Source organism: Chlamydomonas reinhardtii, chromosome 12 (genome assembly GCF_000002595.2).
Source record: "Chlamydomonas reinhardtii strain CC-503 cw92 mt+ chromosome 12, whole genome shotgun sequence".
NCBI classification, from domain to species: Eukaryota; Viridiplantae; Chlorophyta; class Chlorophyceae; order Chlamydomonadales; family Chlamydomonadaceae; genus Chlamydomonas; species Chlamydomonas reinhardtii.
In genome coordinates this window covers 6,413,676-6,438,987 of record NC_057015.1, presented here as the reverse complement: position 1 = coordinate 6,438,987, position 25,312 = coordinate 6,413,676, and the positions used below count along the sequence as shown (strand labels likewise).

At 64.7% G+C, this 25,312-nt stretch overlaps 5 protein-coding genes across 5 annotated transcripts in view; 2 read left to right on the top strand and 3 right to left on the bottom strand.

Moving 5' to 3' along the window:
• Positions 1 to 2,715, bottom strand: part of CHLRE_12g537900v5 (uncharacterized protein) — a 4,192-nt gene extending 1,477 nt beyond the window's left edge. The window contains exons 1-7 of the mRNA XM_043068687.1: positions 2,149 to 2,715; positions 1,890 to 2,004; positions 1,629 to 1,693; positions 1,255 to 1,400; positions 925 to 1,038; positions 595 to 693; positions 260 to 413 (exon numbers count right to left, since the gene is read on the bottom strand). Coding sequence (XP_042918782.1) covers positions 260 to 413; positions 595 to 693; positions 925 to 1,038; positions 1,255 to 1,400; positions 1,629 to 1,693; positions 1,890 to 2,004; positions 2,149 to 2,334 — 879 coding nt within the window. The 5' untranslated portion in view covers positions 2,335 to 2,715. The remainder of the gene's footprint in view (positions 1 to 259; positions 414 to 594; positions 694 to 924; positions 1,039 to 1,254; positions 1,401 to 1,628; positions 1,694 to 1,889; positions 2,005 to 2,148) is intronic.
• Positions 2,716 to 4,803: 2,088 nt separating this feature from the next.
• On the top strand, positions 4,804 to 8,175 carry CHLRE_12g537850v5 (uncharacterized protein). The gene is made up of 6 exons (XM_001692811.2): positions 4,804 to 5,058; positions 5,176 to 5,336; positions 5,607 to 5,783; positions 6,383 to 6,538; positions 7,043 to 7,263; positions 7,598 to 8,175. Exons 1-6 carry the CDS (start codon positions 4,908 to 4,910, stop codon positions 7,662 to 7,664), a joined length of 933 nt encoding a protein of 310 aa, XP_001692863.1. The 5' UTR covers positions 4,804 to 4,907; the 3' UTR covers positions 7,665 to 8,175.
• Positions 8,176 to 8,296: 121 nt separating this feature from the next.
• On the bottom strand, positions 8,297 to 12,135 carry CHLRE_12g537800v5 (uncharacterized protein). Its single transcript, XM_043068686.1, has 7 exons — positions 11,834 to 12,135; positions 11,373 to 11,492; positions 10,967 to 11,026; positions 10,214 to 10,324; positions 10,006 to 10,053; positions 8,932 to 9,150; positions 8,297 to 8,582 (listed from the first exon to the last, which is right to left on the bottom strand). Exons 1-6 carry the CDS (start codon positions 11,996 to 11,998, stop codon positions 8,935 to 8,937), a joined length of 720 nt encoding a protein of 239 aa, XP_042918781.1. The 5' UTR covers positions 11,999 to 12,135; the 3' UTR covers positions 8,297 to 8,582; positions 8,932 to 8,934.
• A 138-nt stretch (positions 12,136 to 12,273) lies between these two features.
• On the bottom strand, positions 12,274 to 21,135 carry CHLRE_12g537750v5 (uncharacterized protein). Its single transcript, XM_001692922.2, has 15 exons — positions 20,859 to 21,135; positions 20,640 to 20,725; positions 20,255 to 20,531; positions 19,757 to 19,928; positions 19,301 to 19,501; positions 18,744 to 18,931; positions 18,533 to 18,577; positions 16,843 to 18,358; positions 16,401 to 16,546; positions 15,908 to 16,138; positions 15,308 to 15,466; positions 14,722 to 14,822; positions 14,273 to 14,371; positions 13,866 to 13,947; positions 12,274 to 13,409 (listed from the first exon to the last, which is right to left on the bottom strand). Exons 1-15 carry the CDS (start codon positions 20,898 to 20,900, stop codon positions 13,332 to 13,334), a joined length of 3,423 nt encoding a protein of 1,140 aa, XP_001692974.2. The 5' UTR covers positions 20,901 to 21,135; the 3' UTR covers positions 12,274 to 13,331.
• Positions 21,136 to 21,235: 100 nt separating this feature from the next.
• CHLRE_12g537700v5 (uncharacterized protein) lies at positions 21,236 to 24,821 on the top strand. The gene is made up of 6 exons (XM_043068685.1): positions 21,236 to 21,489; positions 21,768 to 21,812; positions 22,085 to 22,180; positions 22,610 to 22,949; positions 23,208 to 23,754; positions 24,202 to 24,821. Exons 1-6 carry the CDS (start codon positions 21,372 to 21,374, stop codon positions 24,352 to 24,354), a joined length of 1,299 nt encoding a protein of 432 aa, XP_042918780.1. The 5' UTR covers positions 21,236 to 21,371; the 3' UTR covers positions 24,355 to 24,821.
• Positions 24,822 to 25,312: the final 491 nt, after the last annotated feature.

The window sequence follows — 25,312 nt, the reverse complement described above, 5'->3', positions numbered from 1 at the left end:
GTGGAACCGTAGTCACACACACACACACACACACACACACACACACACACACACACACACACACACACACACACACACACACACACACACACACACACACACACACGCATGCATTCGTTCCGTTTGTAAGCACCGCTAGGCGCGCGCACGCAAGCATGCATGCACGCACGCGATCTGTGCAACTGGACTGCTGGAGCAGCCGGGGTTTTTGGCCTCCAGGCTCACACGCATGAGCACCGTGCCGCACTGCCGTACGCACCTGCAGATTGACCTTGTACTGCAGGTGCTCGTACGGCAGGTCGCGCAGTGCGCCCGCCAGTGCGCCCGCCATGACCGGCCGGCCCGCCACCGCCTGGTGCAGTGGGCGCTGGTAGGTGCGGATGGTGAACACCACACACTGCGACTGCGGCAGCCTGTTTGCGCACACACGAGGCGTCGCATACACTGTCTTTGCGCTATGTTTTCCTTGTGCTCTTTGACACGAAGCATCGCATGGCGTGCGCGTATGTGGAATAGACAGGTGGTATTGTATTTGACGCTGACTCACGTAAGAAACACACGCGCGGGCTCCCACGCGGCCCCATCCACACGCACCTGTGGAAGAACTGCCGCTCCAGCCTCAGGTGCAGGTGCTCGATGCCGCTCACGTCGTCCGGCGGCGCGGTGTGCGGCCCCGGCGGTGCGTCGTAGAAGCTGCGCGTAGAGCACAAGGAACAGACTGGCGAGTTAGCGAGAGAGACTCACCACCAGATGGGCCCATCCTGTGTGCTACGTAACGACAGTCCACTTCAATGTTCAGGTGTGCGGCGCGCATTGCGAAGGTGCCACGCGGCGCACTTGCAACCCCCGCCGAGACTGTGCACGCAGTGCGCACTAGCCGGGTTGTGCCCAGCAGTCAAGACTCCAAAGCCCACGGCCACCCACTTGGAGAGGTGCAGCTCCGGTGTGGGCATGAGGGTCCAGTTCCAGCGGATAAGCGGTGGCGAGTCGGGCGACAGCCGGGAAAGGAAGTTGAGCGCTGGGCGGGCGGCGTCCGTCCTGCAAGCGGCGGGCGGCAGGGGGCTGCACGTCGGGAGTCTGCGTGGTCGGTAGTGCCAACCTCCATCCACCGCCGTCCACCTCTATCCGTCTCCACCCTCCCTCGCCCACCTCCGCCGCCCACCCTCCGCCCACCTTCGCCCACGTCTCGCCCACGTCCCCCCCCCACTGCCTCCGCCCGCCTCCACTCACCTCCACGCGCCCACCCGCGCTCACCTCCATCGCGGCACGGGGTCGTGCACGTCCGGCAGCTGCTGCCCCAGCTTCTCCAGCACACTCCAGTGCGCGGGGAAGCACACCACCCCGCCCAGCACCCGGTAGTGGGAGTCGCCGCCGCCCCGAGTCAGCAGCACCAGGTCCTCCTGCCAGTGCATGTGATAGAAGCAGCGGTGTGCCCGAGTGTGCGCGGTGAAGGCGGAGACGGCAAGGATGCGACACCATTGCATTTAGTCATACTGACCCCCTGCCCCATTCCCCACTGCCCCTCACACACACACTCACGCAGACATTGTCACTTTCTGATTCCGCCACGTCGTGAGTCGCAGTCAGTCCCCAGTCCCCACCCCTCACGAGTCCCCATTGCCACTCACCTGTACCAGCTGCCCCGCCACCTCCAACGGGTCAGTGCCGGGCGCGGAGGTGTCAAACACGTCACCTGCGTGCGAGCGCGAGCGCCGCGGCGCGTGTGTGCGTGTTAATCCCCTTTCAACCTGGCTTGGTATGGGTTGCGGACTTGAGGTCGGGCAAGCCACTTGCGCAGGCGTGCCGGCACAAATGGCACTGCACGACGGCGCTGGGCGCAGTAGTCCCCGGCATTGCGCCTGCAGTCCAACAGCCCCGCACTCCCGCACCTGTGAGCAGGTTGTGGATCACGGGCCCCTGCACCTGGTAGCGGTGTGGGTGGTGCGCAGGCAGCTCCGCCATAAGCTGGTGCAGGAGCTCCCAGGCGGCGGCGTGCGCCGCCGGCTGCACAAGGCAGCGTGGAGGTCATGCAGCGTCAAACCCTGGTTTGCCAAACCCTGGTTATTCTTGCAAGGCGTCGCAAGCCATTATTTGAAAGCTCTGAACCGCAAGCTTATATGATCCACGTTAAAGTCCGCGCACGCGCACCTCGTCCAGCAGCTGGAGCACGGCATGGCGCCTTTCACGCAAGTGCTTCTTGCGCTGTTCTAGCTGGTCATAAACAATAGCATCATCGTCACTTATCGCGTCCAGCCATTGTCCAGGGCTCTCTGGCGCGCGCAAGCCGAGCAGAAGTCGGTAAGGCACACCGCCATTCATCGGCGCGAATGGCATGTCGCGAACCGATGTGGAATCAAGCAAGCCTCGGAATGGGCACGCTTGCGGTGGCCGCAGAATCTGAGCACGCTGGCTTCGGCATTGGTGTGCATTTTGGGAGCTGGCACAAGTTTTAAGATGATGTAAGCCTCGCAGATGCATTGTATACTGGTGCATGGATGATGTCGAGCTACTTTTGGCAACTCTGCACACTTCATGGCTTTGCCTTGCCGCAGACCAACCGTCACGATCCGCGCGTTGTCAAGTCTCGCTCTCACGCCAAGGCGCTGAAGGTAATTGAAACTTCAGGTAAAAGATACACCGTGACTCTCATTTCAGTACCCATGCGCTGCACAGCAGTCACAACAGACAGTCAGCTGTCACTTGCTTCCCGAGCTCTCCGATTTTTCATACAGCGGAGTGGTTGGTACATCACTATAGGCATTTAGCTGATCCGGTACGTGAAGGCTCGCTTCCATGCGTGCCGTCATCCCGCCCGTGCCCCTTGTGTGTATGCGGCGTGGCGGGTAACTCGGCCCTGGCCGCAGCGATCAAGGGCGGCCGCATCGGGACGGACCACATGTGGCGGCGCTGTTGCTACCGACATGCCTACCTGAGTACCTACCTGGTTGGGGCTGCACCGCTGTACTCCGCATGCATGCAGCTGCCGGCCGCGTTGCTGGCCAGCGGCTGGCCAGCAGCTGGCGCACATGGCGGTGGCGGCGGTGCTGACTGGCGCGGCGACCGCGCAGCGCACTGCTGCTGGTCCGGGCGCTGGGCCGGGCGCAACAGCTGGTGTGCTACATCAAGCATTGCTACTGCTGTTTGTTGCAGAGAAGCCAGGAGAGTGGTATTGCCCACATAGATAACTGACAGTTCGGGACAGGCGCGAATGCGCGATGCGGCGATGTTGGCTTGGTCACAGCCTCATAGGGTGGTGGGGGCGGGCCCCGGTCATCCATCCTGGCCTTCGATTGGCTGACCCGCCGTCCCCTCTATGCGTACAAACCACCCTGCATGCAGCGCTTTGCCGCCAGTTGCACACAGGGCAGATGGCGCCTTTTGCAGCCTCGCCGACCGACTCGTCCTGCTGTATGCAGTGCAGTGCCCTGCGAGCGCACCCTGCACGCGGCAACACGTGGGGTGGGCGCCGGCGCCGGCTGCAGCGCCAGGGGCATGGGCCTGGCGGGCCAGCAGCAGCAGCAGCAGCAGCAGCAGCAGAGGCAGCAGCAGAGGCAGCCGCAGAGGCAGCCGCAGGGAGCGGCAATGGAGCTGCTTTATTGTGGCGTGCTGCTGGCGGCGGAGGCCGTGGGCGTGGATGCCTGCATTCCGCTCACATGCACGTGCTGTGCTTGCTGGCACAAGTGGGTCACAGGGGTGCAGTGCCTGCGGGGGGTGCCACCTGTGGCCCAAGTCGCCTTCCCCCCCGAATCCGTGTGTGCTTGCCACCCAATGTCCTGAGTGCGGCCTGCCTTGCTTGCTTTTCACCTTTTCCGCTTCCACCACCGCGTGCTACTACCTGCCTGCCCGCCACCCTCTGCCTGCTACTGCTTGCAGATAGCTGAGACGCTGCTTCACCCGCTGGCGGTGTGCTACAGCAGCAGGGCGGCGGCCGCCGTGCTGCTGACAGTGGGGGCCATCAGTGCCGCACCGCACCGCCGCGATGGCGCCACGCCACTGCGTCTGGCGGTGACGCTGACAGATGCAGCGCAAGTCGAGCGTGTGCCGGCTTCTGCTGGGGTTGCCGGGTGGAGCTACTGCCACGACTGCAGTGATGACTGCGGCCTGCAGCTGCAGCAGCGGACGGCCAGTTTGGCGACCCCGTGTTTGGCGGCGTGGGCCACCGCCGCCGCCACCACCACCACCACCGCCACCGCAGCCCCTGTCACAGCTATCCTTGATGGCGCCCGAGGACCAGGTGCTGCAGCAGCCATACACAGGCGGCATCCTAGGCGTCAAGCACCGGGACCCGGGAAGGCCGCGGACCAGGTGCTGCAGCAGCCAAGCCAAGAGGCAATGATGGCCACGGGGATGGGAGTATGGGGATGGGATGGGCAGCAGTGCGGAATGCCGCTGGCGTGGCAGTTGGGGGGAATGCCGCTGGAGGCTGCTGGCCCATGGGAACCATAACAACGGATGCAGCAGATACAGCAGATGCAGCAACACCTACATATGCAAGTGATGCTGGGCGGCGGCATGCAGGGGAGGCGCCATACATGGGCATGCATCCCAGGCGTCAAGCATGCCCGCCGCTGCGGGCCCCTGGAAGGCCGCCGGGTCTGTTCGCCCCGCCGGCACGAAAGACGCGGTTGGGTGCTGTGACCCTGCTTGCTGAAATGGCAGGCGTGTGTCAGTAGACGGAGGTCTGGCGGGAAACACACGCGGGAAACATGGGCGTGTTGGTGCATGCATGGGGCTCGGGGCAGACCTCGCGTTGATGCGTGTCACCACGAGCTCCTATGCATGTATGTTCATTACAGTCAATAAGTTATCGTTGTTTTGCATTGTCACAATCCAAAGTTTGCCTCCTCGCCACACAATCGAACGGTCGACGCTTGCAGCAGGGCCACCGGTTCGCGCAGCGAGCGACGATGTCACAAGCTCTTTTAGCAAATCGTCTAATAGGCAGCCGTCTATGCCCACTTCGACAACGAGCGCTTCGGCAAGCGGCGCCATGCAAACCACCCGTGGTCCTCTCGCGGCGAACCTCGACCCAAGTCCGCGCGGAGACGCAGCGTCGAGGTAATTGTCAGCAAGAGTATTTCTGATAGCAGGAATTGAACTACACATGCAAAGCGCTCGCTTGCAATTCATCTAGCACGCCCTCGCTCGCATGAATTGTGGTGCCGTGGCACGCAGGTGGACTTGGCGACGACGATATCGACGTGGCTGTGTTCCGGTTCACGCTGGGCATCCCGGGTTTCGACGACAGGTTTATCCCGCGCGTGGTGGGCCTTGCCCTCGGCGCGCTGCTGGTGGTGAACCACGTCCTGGGCGCGGACCCCACCCCCGAGGCCCAGGTGAGCTCCCCACAGCCTGTGGCTTCTGCTAAATTCTATGGTTGCACCGGGCAAAAGCTAAGCAGGTTGCAAGGGCTAGCCGCCGCCACGGCACCGTCACTCCGGTGCCCAGCGGCACCGCCGCACGGCCTGCACTCCCACGCCGCATCCCTCCCGGCCCAGTGCCCACATGGCCACGCGCCCGCCTCCCAACCCCACACCCCGCAACCACCCCACACCACACCCACCCCACACCACCCCACTCCACACCCACCTCACCACCCCGCGCAGGTGCGGTGCGAGTGGCTGGGCGCGCTGCTGGCGTCCCTGTGTGTGCTGGTGCCCGACATAGAGGAGCGCCTGCGCGAGGCCATGCCGGGCCGCGGGCGCCAGAAGGCGGCGGAGGCGATTGAGGGCAGCGCCAACGGCTTCTTCCTGGAGCCCAGCCTGCAGGAGGCGGCGAAGAAGGTGAAGGGGGGAGAGGGGAGAGGGGAGGGAGGAGGTGCAGGAGGCGGCGAAGAAGGTGATTAGTGGGGGGAGGGGAGATGGGGGGTGCAGGAGGCGGCGAAGAAGGTGATTAGTGGGGGGAGGGGAAAGGCGGGGGGAGATGCAGGAGGCGGCGAAGAAGGTGAATGGGGGAGGTAGCCCCTCATGGAGAATGAAGTGGTCAAGTCACAAGTAGGGGGGAAGGCGGGAGAGATGCAGGAGGTGGGGTGGGGGGGCCAGGTGCCTGCAACAGGTGGCACAGTGGTGGGTGCGGGGAGAAGCAGGCGGGGATAGGTGAGCGCAGGTCATCGCGGTGGCAGTGGTGGTGGGCGTGAGGAGGAGCAGCCAAGGGAGGGACGCCCAGGGGGATGGGCAAGCGATGGAGAGGGCGGGCCTCAGGTGGATTGGGGATTTGGGGGTGTGACGGCCCGCCTGCCTCCCTCCGCCGGCCGCGTACACAGTCCTGCGTGTTTCCCTCCGTGTGGCTTTAACACACCACACTGGAGCGCACACACATACACACACATACACACACACACTCACACACACACACACACACACATACACGCACATCAATGTAGGAGCTGGCGTGGGCCTCCTTCTCGCTGCTCAAGAACACCAACTGCTGCGGCGTGGCGGTGGCGGCGGGCGGCAGGGTGCTCATGGCGCGCGGCGCGCTGGGCTCGGGTGTGGTGGCGCCGGGCAACGCGGCCGCCTCCCTGGCAGCCATGAGCAAGGTGCGGCTGTGAGCCGGGGGTGCTGCGGCGGTAATGGGGTTTGCAGCCATAAGGGACCTACATTCAGTCAGTGACGAACGCACGTGGAGCGCGAGAGCACAGTGGCTGCATGTGCGTGTGTGTGTGTGGGGGGGGGGGGCGCCTACATTGTCGCATGGTGTGGTGGGTGGGGCGGGTGCGGGCGGGTGCGCAGGCTTGAGAGACTGGTGTCGTCAGTGCGCCGAGGCCTGAGACTGGGGCTGGGGCTGCGCGCTGGGGCTATAGTCTTGGAAAGCCGTTATGTGACGGAGGAGTCGCCTCTCAAGTCTCAGCGTCTCAGTAACGCAAACCTGCGTCCTCCCTGCGCGTGTCGCCACGTCTCCCCTGATGCACCTCTCATGTCTAATCTCCGCCTCACTCTACACACTGCGTAAACACTAAACACACCGCCGCTGCACACCGCGCAGTCTTTCCCTTCGTGCTCCGCTAACGCCGCCCACCGCACACACTGCACACACCGCACAGGACCTGTCGGCTGTCTCGGGCAGCAGCAAGGTGGCGGAGGCGCTGGCGGGCGCCGCCGCCGGCTCGCAGCAGCTATGGCTGCCGGACCGCGGCGGCTTTGGCGGCTCGGGCGCGGGCTCTCTGGCGCTGCTGCCGGCGGGCGCGCAGTGTCTGCTGGTGCAGCACATCCCGCTGCCCGGCGGTGGCCCGGCGGCGCTCATTGTATTTTCGGAGCGGCCCAGGTGCGGGCGGTGGGCGTTTGGGGTGCTTTGTGGGGCTTTGGGGGGTTAGGGAGGGAGGGCTTGGGGAGCGGGTCGAGTTCGCACCCGGCATGCTAGGCAGGGCAATGAAGCGATGATGGGGGTGGCGAAGTTGGTGACAGGTGGAGTGAAGGGGTGGCATAAGGCGGGCCGGGGTACGGATTGGCGCTTGCACGTACCGTACTTGACTGCCACACTGTCGGCTAAGCAGGCTTGGACCGCCCTGCTGCCCGCTTGTGACTTGCGCCACACGGTAGACTCGTGTGCTTCAACCCGACCATGCGCTGACATGCCCTGGCACCCCTGCGTGCCGCAGGGCTCTGGCGGACCGTGAGCGCGGCTGGGTGGCGGCGGTGGCGAACAAGCTAGCGGCCTTTGTGTGAGGCGTAGTGGCTTGTGCGGCAGTGGATTTGGGGGGCGCCAAGGTGTCTAGGTGTGGGCCGCACGTGAGCTGCTACTGTAGTGTAGGTACGGTAGTTGGTGGAGCTGTCCGGACTCGGGAGGTCGGACCGTCGGAGTAATGAGGAATCAGGTCAGGTTAGGTGGCACGGAGCTGCAGAGCTGACAAGACATGGTGAGGTTGCAGGTACGCCGGCATACGCAGGCTGACGCAGCTGAGTCATCTCCCAAACGGACGCCGTCAGCATACGTGCTCTGGAGCTGGGATGCGGCTCTTATTTCCGCTGGATGTCAACTTCCCTGTGCAAAATGCCGAACATCGCGCGTCAGCGCAGTTCGTGTGAACTACGCTCTCTGCTGCGTCTGCTAATGGTAGCCTGCATACACTGCCCTGCTGATGGATCACATGCTTCTACGAGCAGGGGAGGAGTGCGATCTCCACCTGGATCCAACCCCCAGTGCTGCAATCATATGTAGCTGTAAACCGCACTCGTGTTCCTCAACAGCCACATCACGGCGCCAGCCGACAGCATGTCACTAGCCGCGAGAGCGCAGGTCGCGTCCCTCCCAGCTGTGCGCCCCGACCCTCTTGGAACTGAAGCGAGACAGCCCTTGCACGGGTTTTGAATTACACTCTCCCGACCGGCAAGCCGGCCCCAGCACTAGGGCCCACGCGCCCTTCCAACTGGCGGCGGGGGCGGGGGCTGCTCCACAGGAGCGCACACCCCACCCCGCAGCGGTTTCGCACCCACACGGGCAGCTAAAACGCGTCTCCACGGCGCGCGACGCGGTCAGAGGCCCCAGACCCACGCCGCGCTCAGCCGCCGCTGCTGCAAACGCCCGCCGCCAGCCGAGCCCTTCCTGCACAGCGTCCATGCCGCCGCCGCCTGTCCAAGACCATCCTGCGAGGAGAATGGAACGAGGACATCTTCAGCAAGCAAGCATGGAGGGATACATCACACCATTTGCCTTACTATTTGTGCAACACTGTTCACATACTTCTTAACGCGCTTACCCGCGCAGCCGCCTCTTTTCCCTGCCGCCCCACGTTTTTCTACCAGGGCCTCACCGGCTGTCCACATCTATATTTTCCCCGCCCCCAAAACGCCGCGCTTGCCGACCTCTCCAAATCCAAGCCCCATCCCGCCACACTTTTCCCGAACCCCCGAAAAAACTCAATCCCATGCGCGTCGCCTCCTCATCCCCTTTCCAGCCCAACCGAAATCCCTGCCGCGGCTGCCTCTCCCTCACCGCTTAGTTCATCTTGCGGATGAAGGCGTTGATCTTGTCCTCGCGGTTGCCGGCCTGGCCGCCCTCCACGTAGTGCAGGCGCTTCTTGTCCATGCCGCCGTTGGGCGACGACAGCTTGAAGGGCCACAGGAAGGTGCTCACCTCCTTGAACTTGGGGCCGCAGGTGTAGATCTCGTGCACCAGGTCCTCCATGCAGATCAGCCCGTGCTTGCCCAGGTTCTGGAGCGGAGGAAGGTTGCGGAAGGAAGGGGGGCGAGGCAGGCAGGGTTAGGCAGGGGACATGAATGGGGCGAGGCGGAGATGGCTGGGGGTGGGGAGACAGCGCTGCGCCGCCCTGTCCAGCTGCGGCGTGCGGGTCGAGAAGCCCTGTGGCCGTATCGCTGTGGATCGCCCCGGCTGCAGCCAACCATGTCCAAAGCGTTGGCCGGATCCTAGCCGTGGCTGCGGTCGTGGCGGCTTCGCGGTCACCCAACGTGAGGACCGCCAGATAGTATCGGCTGAGCTGCTCAAGAAAAGCGACAGCCGTCGAAAACGGCGCCGCATGACCGCGGTGGAAGCTGTGGTGTGCGGAGCAGTCACTGTCGCTCAGGCAACCATTGGCCGTTGCTGCTGCGTCCGCATCTCCGGACTGCTGCCGCCAGTACCGGCCATCTATGAACCGCCACCGCGAAAGGCAGCCGCGCTTCCAGCCATGGCCCGCTCCCCGCCTGTACGCCCCCCGCCGCCACCGTAACCACCGCCGGCGCCGCTGCTGCTGCCCGCCTCTCGTCCAGAGCAGGCGGTTACTGCTGCATATAGCAGGTGCGGCTGCCGGTGTCCGTCGCAACTGCTGCAGCAGCCGCGACTGCTGCTGCTGTTGTCGGTGGTTCAATCGAAGCTCCGCTCCTCCTACCGCCCGTGCGCAGCGCTGCTGCTGCTTATTGCTGCTGCAACTGCCGTCGGTAACCCCCGCCATGCAGGCTTGTCCAAGCCCTTCCAGCGCTAATTGCAGACCCGTCCACCACTCTTCCCGATTGTTCTTTGCCGCCAAATTGCTGCACTCTACCGTAAGCATTTGAAGCCCGCTGTGCTCACCTCCTCAATGATCCGGTTGTCGGTCAGGGGGATGCGGTTGTTCTTGATCTGCATGGGGATAAAAACACAGCGGTTTCAGGGAAAAGAACTCCACATGTCACGCTTACTTTGCATCTCCGTGCTTTCGCCTGTCCACCCCGGTGAAGCGCTCCCCCAGTCTCAACAGCCGCCTCAACCTCTCGTCTCTTCTGCTGCCCTCCTGTCTCACCTTGGCGTAGCCGCGCTTGTAGATCAGCTCCCGCACCGACTTGAGGTTGGGGTAGCCGAAAGCCACGTAGGGCTCCACGCGCTGGAGCATGTTGAGCACGGGCTTGCTCACCTGAAGCGGGAATAGTGACAGAGGCATACAGTAAAACAACAGACACAGGGTGATGGACGGCGTGCACTAGTCCTGTGCGCTGGCTGAAGCCGTCATGAGCTCTGCACCGACCAGCCGCCTCCGCAGCTGCGACCGGATTGCCTGGGTCCGCCCTTGGCCTGGCCTTGCTGCCTTCGGCACCCGGTAGCCCCAGCTGCTGCGAGTGCCGCTGCCGCCTGATGCGTAGCGCAGGAAGGACTGCCCGGCCCTGCTGTGGTGCGTTTGAGCACGCCGTTTCGGTCGCCAGCACAGCTGGCTCCAGCAGCTGCTGTCGCTGCCGTCGGCGTCAATCATTGCTTTTAGCGCCTGCTGCTGATACTGCAGCGCAAGCACAGCGGCGCCGCCCGGCTGCCGTGTAATCCCAGCACAGCCTCCAGGCCCTGCACTGCTCCGCGCTGCCGCCAATGCTCGCCGCGCCATGCTCCGTGCTCCTGCTGCTGCTGCCTCCGGCTCCGGCGTGCACCGCTATGCCATTGATCAGCCGCAGTCCCGCCCCTCCCCCTCGCTTGCCGGCCTGTCCGTGGCTGCTTTGCGTCGCCGCTGACTCTCGGGCCGTCGGCCCCTACCCCTCCTGCCGGTCTCTCTAGCCCTCTCTTCCCGCACCTTCAGGAACACGCCCATGTTCAGCTGCTTCAGGCGCAGCAGCTGCAGGATCTTCTTGGTCTGTGGGCCAATAAAGGAAGGAAGACAGTGGGTAGGGAAATGGCTGTCAGCAGTGCCAACACCAGTGTGGCTGATGCCTCCGGTACCTCTTGCCCCGCTGTGCGTTTGGGAAGCGCGCCATGGCTCCTCCATCTGGCATGCTGCTGGCTCCCGTAACCGCTTAGCACCGCCGCAGGCAGCTCATCAAGGTGTTGGGTGGGGCCATGCCCCGGGTGTCGGCCGCTGAGACCAACTCCCCTAGCTGGCCACATACGCCAACAGCCCGCGACCATGCCTAATCCGAGTTTACAACCCCCAACTAGCTACCAGAATGCTCAGCCCGCTTGCTCGTTCCAGAGTCGCGCACCTTGGGGGCAATCTTGTTCAGACCGCGGATGCGCACCACGAAGATGACCTTGGCCTCAGGGGGCACGTAGAAGCCACCCTTGGACCGGGCCTCGCGCTTCAGGCGGACAATGTCCTTCTCCTGTGGGCATGTAGAAAATGGCGAGCCAGATGTGGTCAGCCCACAGCTGAATAACCCTGTCCAGCGATCCTGCCAGTAGAACATCCCATGAATGACCCGATTAGCGGCAGCTGCGCCTGAACCGGTTCTGTCCGCGACACCCTCCTTGCCGGCCGAAGCAGCCGCCCTTGGCGGCTGCGCTGCAAACTGCAAGGCCTCCAGTGGGTCCGCTCGTCGCCGCTCCTGCCCCAGTGGATGCTGTTCCACATATACAAGAGGGCATGCCTGCGCCCGCTCCGCTGCCGTTGCCATGGGCACTGCGCCATCGCCGAGCACCCCCTTGCGACCGCAACCGAGCTGACCTGAGTGCGGTACTCGGCCACATACTTCTCCGCGCGCTTGAAGATGTCCTTGCGAGTGGCACGGGCCTTCTTGCGCGACGTCAGAGCGTCCGCCGCCCGCTTGGCAGCGGCCTCGTCGTCCCGCTTGCGCTTCTTGGCGAGGAGCTCAGGCACAACGGTCGACATTGTGTCGGTCAATGGGAAGAGAAAGAGTTTGGCACGACTCCGCAAGAAAACACTCGCTGGCGCGCTGCCCATGCCGTGGCGCCCATTCGGCAAGGTTTGGAGTTTCGCCCCCGCAGTAATTATAAGCAGTGCTTCATGTACATCTCTATTGATTAGAATAATTAGGGAGAGTCTACTGCTGACAACCCCACCTCGCCCTTGTGTCGCCCGCGTGTCCGTGCCTGTCCGTGCGCGCCCCCGCCTCTTGCCTGTTGGCCTAAATACTGCCCCCCGACACTGTATCGCGTGGTGACTGTGTGCGCAGCAACAATATGCCATTCATGAGCGCGGCATGCATGGGCTGTGCCTTCGCCGTTTGGACCGCGTAACCCGCTTCAAGCACGTTCAGACCTGCATGCCTAGACCATCTTTACACAACTCAAAAGCTCAAACGCCCTATGATTTCACCTAACGCAAAACACGCTCAGATATGCAGGGGCCTACAGCGGCGGTGTCCCTGAAAACGGGCGTGGTGGATGCCGGCACAATCCTGCCAGCTGCCCGTGCCGCTGACAAGCGACACGTCCGGGGTGTTCATCGTCGGGCGGGTCCGAAGCTTTGACTTGAAGTCAGGTGGCATTGTGGCTACCTGTTGTTTACCTTCCACTCTTCCGTCATGCAAGCTAGCAGCCCGCGACAGCCGTTGACACGCTTCCTCGAGATACACGCCTGCTGCTACAGATACACACACGCTCGTGGGGGCAAAACAGCTCACGCCCGCCAGGCCGGAAAGCCCGGGCAGCACATTGGCCCAAAGCCAGAGACAAACAGGGGAGCACAATCCGCTAACAACTCAGCTAAATAACAACACAATGAAGTGCCTGAGGCCTGCGCACATAGCCCTGAGTCCAGACCGCCGCCAGAAGACCATCATTTCTCCGCAAACGCGCCATGGCAGGCTTACAATGCGGCCTCAGGTGCGTTTGCCATACGCCGGTGCGCTCTTACGATGCCATCGCAACTCGTGAACTGAACGAGTAGGTTTGAGGCAGGCGCCCGAATGGCGGACACGCCACAACCCAGCGTACGGTAGGATCAACTCGCTCACACACACACACACACTTGGGCCTCACCCACGGCCTCACTCCCTGCTTCAAGGCTGGGTACATCCACAACAAGCACCAACGACAACAACAGCGCAAGTCGCACAGTCACACGTGCGTCTTCACACTTGACATGGCGCACACGTGTGCGGTGGTGATGGCGACGGCACACGTCAACTGCTGCGGTCGCCAACAGCGTCAACAGCGCTATTAGCGCACGGCCGCCTCCGCTGCTGCTGCCGCCGTCCCTCTCATGGCAGCCCCGCTGTCACCTCCCGGCCGGCCTCGCCCCCATACCCCACCAGCGCCTCCGCAATGTCCAGCAGCGGCTGCGGCAGAGGGGTGGTGGGGCCGGTGTGCAGGTGGCAGGGAATTGTGTCGGGGTGGGATTGCACGGTGGTTGCAGGTGGTAGCTTTGACGGAGCGGGCGGGTTCATGATGGGGTGCAGGGGCGGGGGCGGGGGGGGAGCATGCGTGCCCGAGCCTAACGAAAAAGTCCCGTCATTGGCAGGAAGCGCAGCGCAGTGCTGGGCCGGTGGCGGGGCGGGGTGCCACTGTTTGACGCAGCGCCATACGTGCAGGAAACAGATGAACCCCATCCGTGGAGCCGGCCGCAACCTGTGCCTGATCAGGCTCTGCACACGGCCACGCCACGCCCCCAGAGCCAATACCCCGGGCCCCCCGCTCCCGTCGCCCCCTATACTACTGTTCCTGGCTACGCCTTCACATCTTAAAAAATCATGAATGCAACCTCCACCCGTGACCTCCTCCCCCGCCGCTCTCACCCTTAGGTCCATCTTGCCCTCCAGCCCGATGCAGAAGCGCAACATGCCGTCGAAATCCAGATCGCTGGCCAGGATGAGGCGGCTGAGGGGGGAGGGCCGTGTGGTGGAGGGCGTGTGAGGCTGAATGTGCTTGGTTTAGCTAGACGGCACAAGGTGAACACAGCGACCCGGCACCACACACAGCCCGCCGCTGCTGCCTCTCTCCGCCCGTCCGCACACCACCCACACACGCACTGACGTTGTACAATAGACACCGGTGAACAACAGAGCAAGCCTCTCCCCACACATCAGCTGACCCCCACCGCCACAACCGCCACTTGCTACCTTCCCGCCCACCGCCTGAGCCCCAGGTGCGCCACCAACCCCACCAACCCCACCAACCCCGCCCGACCGCCCGACCCACCCACCGGTGGTGTATGAGCACCGCGGCCGCCAGGTACAGGTGCAGGTGGCGGGTGCGGCGACAGGCCCAGCACGACTCCCACAGACTCAACACGTCGTCAAACCTGCGCACGCGCACGCGGGCACGGCCGTGTCCGCGTCAGTGCGGGGCGCGGGCGGGCGGTGTGGGGTGGGGCATGGGTGGGGCCGAGTGGCACGGTGGCACACCGCGCACGAACAAGACCGAATGGGGGGGGTGCAAGTAATGGACCAACGCGCAACACGCTGTCACGCAGCATAGGCCTTGCAGCGATTGGCCGACACCACAACGTGTTTGTAGGCGCGTGACTGGGTGTTATCCCACGGTGTAATCAGCCGGCAGCCCTGCCCTGCCGTGGACCCAAGCCCCTGCCCGCCTGGCCCCCTAAATGCGCCGCCGGCGCTGACGCAACGACGCGACGCCAATGCGACGCACTTGAATTCGCGCTTGAAGTGGATGAGCAGCCAGCGGAATGCGAAGTAGTAGGACAGGCAATCGCGGGCCTCCAGGGCGGCGTGCAGAGGCGGGTCCAACAGCTGGGAGTGCGGAGAGGGTGGGGGGCCAGGGGCGGCGGGTGCGTTGGCGTGGATCGGGTTGGATGGGGATTGGGAAAGACAAGGAATGGAAGCAGGCGAGGTTTATCCTTTTTTACGATGGTACAGCGGCAACGGGCAACGGCAGTAGACGGCATCGGTTGCACACACCAGCACAGCAGCGCGCACATCCGCGCACCCGCGCACGCCTCTCCGCACCCATCGCTCTACAGTGCACCCCGCCCCTCACCCTTCTCTCATCAAAATGTGCCAACAAACTCCTCCATCCTTGACGTCGCATTTTCCTTACTACCGTCACAACGTCACCCTGGCTTGCAGACGGCTGCCCACATCCACCCTTCTGGTTCTGGGCCATGGTTTCTTGGGATTGGAAAACTAAACCAACCCCACGCTCTTCTCCCCGCTCTTTTGCATTTGGTCCGGTTCAACTTCGGCTCGTATCTACAACCCCCCACTCTGGCCCTCACCTGCACCAGCTGCCGCAGCGCCGCCAGCTGCCCGCTCATGCCCGCCAGGTCGGCGGCGAAGCAGGGGCCGTGCCGCTCCATGAGCGCTGCCAGCGCCCAGAAGGCCTCCGCCTCGTCCCGCATAACCACCAGCAGCGGCGAGGCCAGGTCCGACATGCCCTGCGAGGGGCACACACACACACGAGAGAGGGGGTAGTCGTAAGGGGTGGTGAGGGGCGGTGCCGTGGCGGTGATGTGGTGATGAAGGGGTTATATGCCCGAGTTCCCCGCGGGGGTAAGGGAGTGAGTTGCGGGTCGAGGTGAGGCACATACGGTTGAGTGCAGACGCCACACGCGAGCTTCCCCTTGCCTTTCCAAACACATACACAAACAAACACACATTGTATTCGGTTTCCTTGTAAACGCGCGCCACGTGCCCAGCATTCCAACACACACACTAATCTCCCCTCGAGGTTAGAGTAGCGGGGGTTGCGCGATTTCCGGTTGGTAAGACCATATGCGAGGTAACTTCAGGTAACATCCGTAAACCGTCGCTGCTGCATCGCATACACTGTCTTTGCGCTATGTTTTCCTTGTGCTCTTTAACACAACCGGCCGCACCTGGCAGTAGCCCAGGTCGGCGTCGTACGTCACGTGGCTCAGCAGCACCGCCCGCAGCGCGCGCAGCCCGGCGCCGCCCTCCCGCGCGAAGAAGGGGTGGCGGCGGTCGGTGCGGCGCACGTCCTTGTCCACTGCGCTGCGGGCGCCGCGCCAGGCGGCACAGCGCGCCTCCTGCGCCGGCGTGCGGCTCTGCCACTGCGCCCGCAGCCCGAGGTAGTCGGCCGCCCACTTCTGTGTGTGGTCGTGTGTTTTGGGATACGGCCGCACAAGGGGAAAGGGAGCTCAAATGTGTTAGAAACACGAGACAGGGAAAACGCAGACTGTGTGTTTAAAGCTTCAGCAGGTAAGCAGGGAACAGCGAGGGGTCATGGCCCCCGCTCGCACGAAAGACTGGCGTCAGAAGAGGTCACGGCCAGATGGCTCGACGGCCTTCCCAATGAGCGCAACAGGCACCAGGACCTGGCACCCTGGCACGCGGGAGTGGGGGCCGCACCTGCGTCAGCGCCGCGCGCTGTGCCGCCGTGCTGCCGCGAGGGTACATGCCCAGCAGCCATTTCCACACCTCCCGCCGCAGACTCGGCTCACAGCCGCTGGCAGCCACCCGGTCGCGCATGGCCGCCTCCGACACCAGCCGGCCCTCTGCGTGCGGGTCAAAGAGCACAAGGAAACGAATTAAGCAGGGCACTGTGTGCGCCGTGCGGTGCGACGTGTTGTAAAACAGTAACACACCAGCCGCCCAGACGGCGCCGGAGTCAAGTGTGTGCGCAAAAACCAGTGCAAAAGGGAACGAACTATGCAGGGCACTTGTGCGATGCGATGCGACGCCCCGTGCGGGACGCGGAGAAAACGGACGAGCAATGAGGGAACAGGTACATTGGCAGTTCGGCGCCCCTTTTGTGTACTTTTCATAATCCACGTTGCCGAATCGCTCTCACCCGCATCGAACATGGACGCCCACTCCTCTGCGGACAGCGGCGGCGGCCGCACCCGCCGCCGGCCCGCGGGGTGCGCCGCCGCCTCGCCGTAACAGCCGCCGTCGTCCAACAGCTCAAACTCGCCCACCTCAGTAGCCACCTCGCCACCGCCGCCGCGACCATTTGCAGCGCCGCCGCCGCCGCCGCGGGTAGATGAAGGGCCTGCGGCGGCTCCGCCGCCCTTCGTAGACGAAGGGCCGGCGCCGTCCAAGGGCCCGGGCGGTAGCCCAAGGGCCGCCAGCTCGCCCAGCCCAATGGCCGCGCCCCACGCGCCGCCACTGGCGCTGGCGGCGCTGCCTGCACGCCCCATGTCCGAGCTACAGCGGCGTGCTACTGCCGCCGCCGGCCCTGACCCGTTGCCACTAGTGCCCGCCCCGTTGCCATAACTCCCGCCACAGCCCGCGGTGCTGCTGTGGTGCCCCTTCCCACTCCCAGCGCCGCTGCCGCCGCGCTGGGTGCGCCACCCTTGGGCCGCCGACGCCGACGCCTCACCCCACTCCTCCTGCCCCTGCTCCAGAGGGCCCTGGCTGCCGCCGTTGTCGTACGCTGTACGGAAACCGCTGCCGCTGCCGCCGTACAGGTCTGAGTCCACGTCATCAAACTCGTCCAGCGCGCTCATCCAGCTGCTTGCCGTACCCCGCACGTTCTGTACGAAGCGGTTGATGGCGCTCACGATGCCAAACGCCCACTGCCCGCCGCCGCCGCCGGCCCCGCCGCCGCCGCCACTGCCCCACGGGCCGTACCCGTCTTCATCGTCATCGGCGTCTTCGCCTGCATCATCGCCGTCGTTGTTGCCGCCGTGGCCGCTGGCCGGGGGCCCCGCCTCGGCGTCCTCCGACGCCACGCGCGCGACCGCGTAGCCGTCTTCCTCCTCCGCCACCGGCGGGCAGCTGCTGCTGCCGCTGCGGCCCGGCGCCAGCCCCGCGCCGCTGCCGCCGCCACCACCCATGCGCATGCCGCCCGCACCAGCACCCGCACCAGCACCCGCACCCGCACCCGCGCCAGCGGTAGCACCAGCAATAGCAGTAGCGCCGGTGCTGTTGCTGGTGGGGGCGTCGGCCCAGGACCAAGACACAGCCTGGCCCGAGCCCAGGCGCAGACCCGTACCCGGGCCCAGGAAGTGGCCCTCGGTGCCCGGACCCGGCCGTGGCGGCTCACCCTGAGGCCCCCCCGCCCCCGCCCCTGCCCCCGCCCCCGACACGCCCGTCCTGCTCCCCGCAGCTGCGGCTGCAGCCGCCAGGCCCACGCCGCCGCCGGAGGCGGCGGCGGCGGCGCCGCGGCCTGCCGCTTCCAATCCCACCACCCCGTCCACGAAGCTGCTGGGGTCCCCGGCGACCGCGGCCGCCGCCGCGGCCGCCACCACGCCCTGTCCGGGCTGGAAGGTGGCGGAGGCGCCGTGTGGCGGCCCGCCGATCAGCACGTCCGCCAGCGCCAGCGCCGACAGCGAGCGCGCCAGCGGGTCGGTTGTGTCATTCACCTGCGCGGTGTGAGAGATCGGTGTCAGCAGATGAACGCGAAAACGAAAACGAATAACAATGGGCGAGAGTGAGTTGGTTCACAGCTGCAGATGTACCGTAGCTTGCACTTGTGGTAACGAGCACAAGGAAAACACAGTTTGCGCTTGTGTGTCCGTTCCTGAACCTTCACTGACCAGGTAGGCGGACGGGTCGCCAGCCGCCCGCTGCAAGTAGATGTGCTGTGGGTAGGGCAGTTGAGGCGAGTTGAAGGGGTTGGGTAGGAGTGGGGCTCCAGGCATGATTCGTGTAGGGCAGGCAATGGCAAGGGGCTGGAAGCAGCCGGGAGCGGATCCGTGCAGGAGGCCGTTCACAACCCTACCCCAGCCCCTTCACCACCGCCCCCACCTGCTTCAGAGTGGTGATGAGCGCCTTGATGCCGCCGCGTGTGAAGTGCAGCGGCGGCAACGTGACGCCGCTGGCCAGCACCACCGTCAGGCTGGGACAGCCCCAGCCCAGGCCCAGCGGCGGGCTGTGGCGCCGCAGGCAGCGCACCTCGCTCAGCGCAATGGGGTGCACCGCGTACTGCGTGCGGTCTGGCGGCGGCAGGTGGGGAAGCGGCGGCGTTCGGGAGGGAGGGCGTTGGGGAGGGAGGGCGTTCGGGAGGGAGGGCGTGGGGAACGGAGGGCGTGGGGTAGGGAGGGAATTGTGGAGGTGGGTTGTGCTCGGTCGGGTGGAGGGAGCGGAGTTATAGGCGTCACGATGTACCGTAGCAGAGGCATTTAGGCAGCGGGTAGTCGGAACGGTAGCCCGTACCCGAGACGTTGCCACACCCGCTGCTGCAACCGAAAGCAGACAGACAGAACAGGACATGGCACGCAATGACGTAAAACGGCATGGCAGCTCAGGAGTTCTGGCGCGCTACTTCAACAGCTCAGACGGTCAGGCGTGCTGCTTCAACACACCTGACGCGGCAGCGGCGAAAGCAGCACCAGCACTGCCGGCACTGGCCAGAGACGCCGCCCCGCCGCCGGCCCTCATGCCACCAGCAGCTGCCGCGTCGGAGCCGCTGCGCGCCGCCGCCGCCGCAGCCGCAGCCGGCGCCGACTCGGCCCGCTGCGGCTTTGCGACGGGCGCCGCAGCTGCAGCCTTGCCGGCAGGGCGGCCTGTGGCGAGTTGAGCGGAGCGGTGTGGGCGTCACGAATGAGTTGGGTTGGCAATGGAGCCCGAAACACGTTCAATATTACGGTGCCCAAAGAAATAAGCAGGTGCGACCTCCTTACTGGCGCTGCTGCTGCCTGCCAGGTTCGCCCGCCTCCACCGTCGCAAGCCTCCCCCTTGGTATTCTCTTCTCTGTCGGGAATCCTTGTTGGGAACGGTGAAAACCGCCCTCGCCCCGCCCGCCCCGGCTGCTACCCCACCTGCCGCTGCCGGCACCACCCTGAAGCTGCCGTCCTGCTGCAGGCAGCCGCGGCTGTACGGCAGCCAGGCCAGGAACAGCACCCCCGCCTGCTTCACCAGCGACAGGCGGCCGGGGATGCGGGGGGCGCGGGGGCCGGGCCACACCGCCACGCCCTCGCGCACATACACCACCTGCAGGTCGGTTGGGCGTGGTGAAGAGCGTGGTGTGGGGGTGTGCGTGTGTGTGTTGCACTTATGATTAGTTAAGGAAGTGGTAGACGGTAGACAATCTGGGGGAGGGTGTTGGGAGCGACACAAGTGCTGCCGTCGCCATGTACGGCAGTGGACACGATGAAGGTAAGGGGCGCTGTGTTTTTAAATTGGTGTCCGAAGCCGGGTGTATGTGCTTGTCCATGGTGGGTCTGGAAAGCTCAGCTTGTAAGGGCGTCGTGAGTAGGTATGCTGTAAGCTCCGTCTGGAGCGCGTACCGTAGTGTCACACACGTAACACGCACCCACCTCGGTTCCCCCCGGATCCGAAAGCTCGGAGAATGTGTCGCCGTCGCTGCCGCTGCCGAGCGCCCCCGCCGCCGCATCTCCGTCCTCATTGTCGCCGTACGCGTCGATCTCATCATATTCGTCGTACACGGACGTGTCACCGTTACCGTTACCGTTGGCGGCCGCGCCGTTTGGAGCCGAGGTGGCGAAAGGTGTGGTGGAGGCAGCGGGTTCGTGGGAAGCTGCGGTGGCCCTGGTCTGGCCAGGCGTGGCGCCTGAAGAGCTCTCTGCCCCGCGCCTGTGCAATGCACAGCAATAATGGTTGAGTTTGAGAAGCGACTTGCGTCGGGATTGGGTTGCTGAAAGGTCCAGTCGCGGGACGCCGAGGGCCGGCAGGCACGCTGACCTGGCAGGGCCGGCGAGCTCGTCGTCCGCGGCACACAAGACGCCGCAGGCTTGGCCCTCCTCGACCTTCAGCATCGTGCCCGAAGGCTGCGAGGGAAACCGCGTTGGGAAGACGGTTAAAGGGCGAAAAGCAAGCAGGGCCTGAGCGCGCGAGAGCCCCCCGTAAACAGCTGCAGCATCCAAGTTATTATGCAGGCAAACGCAGATGCAGCCATCTCACCTGCGTGTCGACAAAGTGGTCCTCAACAAGCGGCACGCGCATTGCTTTGTCTAGGGCTTCCGGGTCTGGCGTGGGTCCCGCGCTCGCTTCAAGAGAGAGTTATAACGAGCGCTCCAATCCCTGACAGCATCAATCCTTCTACTGGAACCGGCAGGCGCAAGCGCGTGGCATTCACAAAACCAGGGAAACGTCCGTCAAAACGCCAGCCCTGATACAAGCCAGTTTCTGACTTAATCCTCTTAGAATTTCATGAAATTCGTTGATTCTGCATTTTTCCTAGTGGGATTTGCTGTGAGTGCCGATGAATGATGGTCGCGCTCGCATGATGCAGCCAATAGCATCCAGTTTCGCAGAGTAACCCCCATATATCTTTTCTAGCCTTTAAACGTGGATGTACGCATTCTGACTAGCTGCTGACTAGCGAGCCTTCCGGCACATGTTTGAGAGTCTGAACAGTCTTGCCTTTTTATAGCGCGCAATCCTGACGTGATCTAGCGCTTGGATAGTTTAACAATGCCGGGGGACACGTTCCCCCCGCGGCTAGCATGCGTGACGACCAGCGGACCTGGACTTTCGTCGCTGCTATACTCCGTCACCGCTGGCGGGGCGCCTTGCGACGGGCTGTTGTTCGGTACGTGCGGGAGCGCGTGGAGCGGAAAGATAACTGGTAGACACTTGGAGGAGAAGAGCACAGCAAGGGGAAGCAGCGCAGAGGGAAACGGTGGAGGAGACGGGTCACAGTGGGTATGGAGCCGGCACCGTGGGTATGGAGCAGGTAGGTGATCATGCACATGCTAGGCCTGAGTTCCCAGCGACTACCGATTTACAAGTAAGAGCCTGTGACTACACCCGGGCACTACCCCGCCCATACTTCCCTGTTGTTGATTTTACCCTTTGAACCCCCCACAGGCGACACAATCACAACCACCACCAGCCACATGCGGGATGACGATGGTGCGCCGCTGGTGGCACTGCCGACCCTATGCATTGCAGCCTTGTGCTGCTGTGCTGCTGCGTGCGATCGCATGGGTCACGTGGGGGCGCCACGCAGCACACGAGGCCAAACGTAGCGCATTGAGACCGGCGCCAGGCAGCAAATCAACTCGCGGCACGATACTCACCGAACGCGACACACACACGCGCCTGCTGCCCTCCCACCCCACACGTGCCAAATACTCCCCACACCCCCCCAACCCCACACCCCCCCCACACACACAAACATGCAGACACGGCTACGGTGAGCGAGTGCCGCGCCGCCATCTCCAGCGGCCTGTGCTGCGCGGGGCCCTGCAGCTTCTACGACTGCGCCGGCCAGCTGCAGGGTGGGTGAGGCGGGGGAGGGGGTAGCCATCCATGGGATGGTGTGTATCAAATATGAAGTGAAGTGCCGACGTCCAGAGGTACAGCGGGCACACGCGACGCATTCCATACCGTTGTTTCGCCAGCGGCAGGCTGCTGGCTCCCCCGTGTTTCCGTGGCGGGGGAGGGGGGGGGGGGGCGTAGGGAGAGGGAGTTGTCAAAGCACGAGGGAAGGGGCCGAAACCATACGTGCAAGAAGTGCAGCAGGGCTGGTGGATATGGCGGGCGGGGGACACATGGTGCATGCATATGCGCTGTACGTGCCGTGCTGCGTTGGCCTGGGGTCATGGCCGTACAGCCCTGGTGGTGCGGGCCGTACATACGCCCCAGCTGCAGTCTGTAGGCCGTAGGCTGTAGGCTTGTGATGGCCTGCTATCCCGCCTGGCTCGCAGAGAGCGCGCTGGAGGAGCTGTGTCGACAGCAGCCCGGGCCGCTGCTGGGCTGGATCTCGCACAGGCCGCTACTCGCAGTGCCGGGAGGCGGCGGCGGCGGCGGCGGCGGCTCTGGCGCATCAGGGCCGGGTGGCGGCGGCGGCGGCAGCAGCAGCAGTGCCACTGCGCTCATGCGGCCCAGCATGCGGGAGGCGGCGGTGACGCAGGCGCTGCTGCGGCGGCAGCTGGCGCGGGAAGCGGCCGCCGGTGCTGTCGGCGGCGGGGGTCATCAGGCTGTGCTGCTGCTGCTGGTGGGCAGTGGGGCCGACCACAACGGCGCCACGGCGACCTGGCAGCTCAGGTGCGCGGGGGGCTGGGCGGGGGCGTGTGCGGGCGTGGGATTTTCAAGCGTGGTTACAAGCCAGTCACCAGGGTCGACGTGTACCCCTCCCCTGCCCAGTGCCTGTGTACCGTGTCCGAGTCCAAAAGCCACGAGTTCGCGCCGAGCCACCACATCACGCCCGTACTCCTGCTCCCCCACCACCGCGCCCCTGCGGCCTCTGCCCCTCGGCCTCTGCCGCCCGGCCACGTCGCCACCTTCTCTGTCGTGCGCGCACAGGTGCTTCCAGGCCCGCCAGGTGCCCTCCACACACGAGCTGCAGCTGAGCCCCGTGCCGCTCACCACCCTCAACCTCGGCGGCCACACCGGACACGGAGCCTACGCCGAGCTGCACGCCTCCCTGGGCCTCACCGCCACCTCCACCACCGCCCTCAGCATCACCGCCACCTCCACCTCTACCTCTACCTCCGCCTCCACCCCTTCGGAGCTCGCGCCGGGGCTGGGGCTGGGCTCGCGGCCCAGCTCCAGCAGCTCCGCCGCCGCGCCCTTGCCCGCGCAACTCAGCTCGCCGCCGCCTCCCGTTGCCGCCGGCGCTACGTCGAATAACCTCATGTACGGCAGCCCTGTTGCCGCCGCCGCCGCCGCCAACAGCAACAACAACAACAACAACAGCAACAAGCCGTTGTTGGGATTGGGCTCGCCGCCGCAGCCGACGGCCTCGCTGACGTCGGCGACGCCGCTGACGCCGCCGGCGCCGCACCCGCTGCTGCCCGCGCTGATAGACCCGGGGACGCTGGCGGCGCTGGCGGCGGGCTCTCGCGCGCAGGTGGGTGGATCGCGGGTGCTTGGCCAGGCCGCTGGGTCCTGCGCTGCGTGCGATGCGCGGTGTGCGGTGTGCTGTGCTCGCTTTGGAGCGGCGCGCCTCCAGTGACAGCACAACGCCTGGCCTTGGACCCTCGAACCCGAAAAGGCGGATTCAAACCCGGAACTCCTTCCTCGCCGTGTCCGGGCCTTCCGCACGCGCAGCAGCAACCACACTCCCGCGTCCCCACACATGACCCTTCAACCCAGGCACCAGTAGTGAGCCGCGCCCCGCCCGCCACCCTGCCTCACCCTCAGATCGGCCCCACCCAACCCCTGACCCCACCCCACTTGTGCTCTACCCTACTTCTCCTCTTCCACTGTGCAACCCCGCCCCCCGCCCCACCTCCGCCCCCTCATCCACCCATCGCCCCCCACTCCAACCCCTCCCAACCCACCACCCCACCTGCAGGTGGGCGCCGTGAAGCACCACTGCGAGGCGCTGCTGGTGGGGCTGCACGAGCTGTGCGGCCAGGCCATGGCGGGCGAGGCGGCGCTGGAGCGGCTGCGGGCGCGGCGGGACGCGCTGCAGGCACACCTGGCGTCGTCGGGGCAGAGGGGCTGAGGGGCTGCGGAGTGGGAGGGGCTGCGGGAGTGGGAGGGAGTGGCGGGAGAGGCTGAGGGGTGGAGGGAAGGGGCGGGTGCGTTCTTGTCGTGTGGTGGTGTGGTTGAGATCTGGGGCAAGGTGTGTGGTATGGCTCAGGTGGACTGGTGACGGGCTGGCAGCCGCAGGCAGGCACCCATATATGGTGTCATGGCGGGCAGGGGATATAATGGACCGGTGGCGTGTAACGCGTCGACAGACACGGGGACTATAGTGGACTGGTGTGGTGGTGGTGTAGGAGGCGGCGCTGCATGTGCGGATGGCACGGCGCTGCCTGCAGTGTGTGTGCGCCTGCGGCAGGTGCGTGGAGCGCCGACCGCCATGCCGCCATCTGGCGGATCTATTCTTGGATCTACTGGACCCATTTCAGTCAAACCTGTCTTCACACACCACTTTGTTTACGCTTGCAGTTCCATAAGCCATTGGAAGGGGCCCTCTCATAGCGGCAAGGACAGCCAGGGGAAGCTCGGCCGCAGGGCCTACTCAGAGCAACATGCGGATGTGGAGGGGCTCCCGGGTCCGCTGTCCCCCATCACAACCCAATCATTCCCGAACGGCCTTAAGCCCTGAATCCCATCGGCCGGCCCCAAAATTAAGCTGTGCCACACGCACGTATACTTGGACCTTTCATTGCGACCTCGAGACGAGAACCCATGGCAGAACCAGCGGCGATTAAATGATGTGGCACGAACGAGCCTTTGCGGTAAACTGTGCCAGTCCTCGGTACACGTCCCCGGTCCCCATACCCAACCCCGCTGTTATTTGTGCACTGATCCACCACGCCGCCCTCCATGGCACACATACCAGACTGGCAAACGCTGCAAGGCCAGCCGGGGTGCTCCGCCCAGATTTGCGTGCCTGCTCTGCTGGTCCGCCACGACGTCCACGCGGGCGTGTTCAGGGCTTGAAAGCCGGTTTC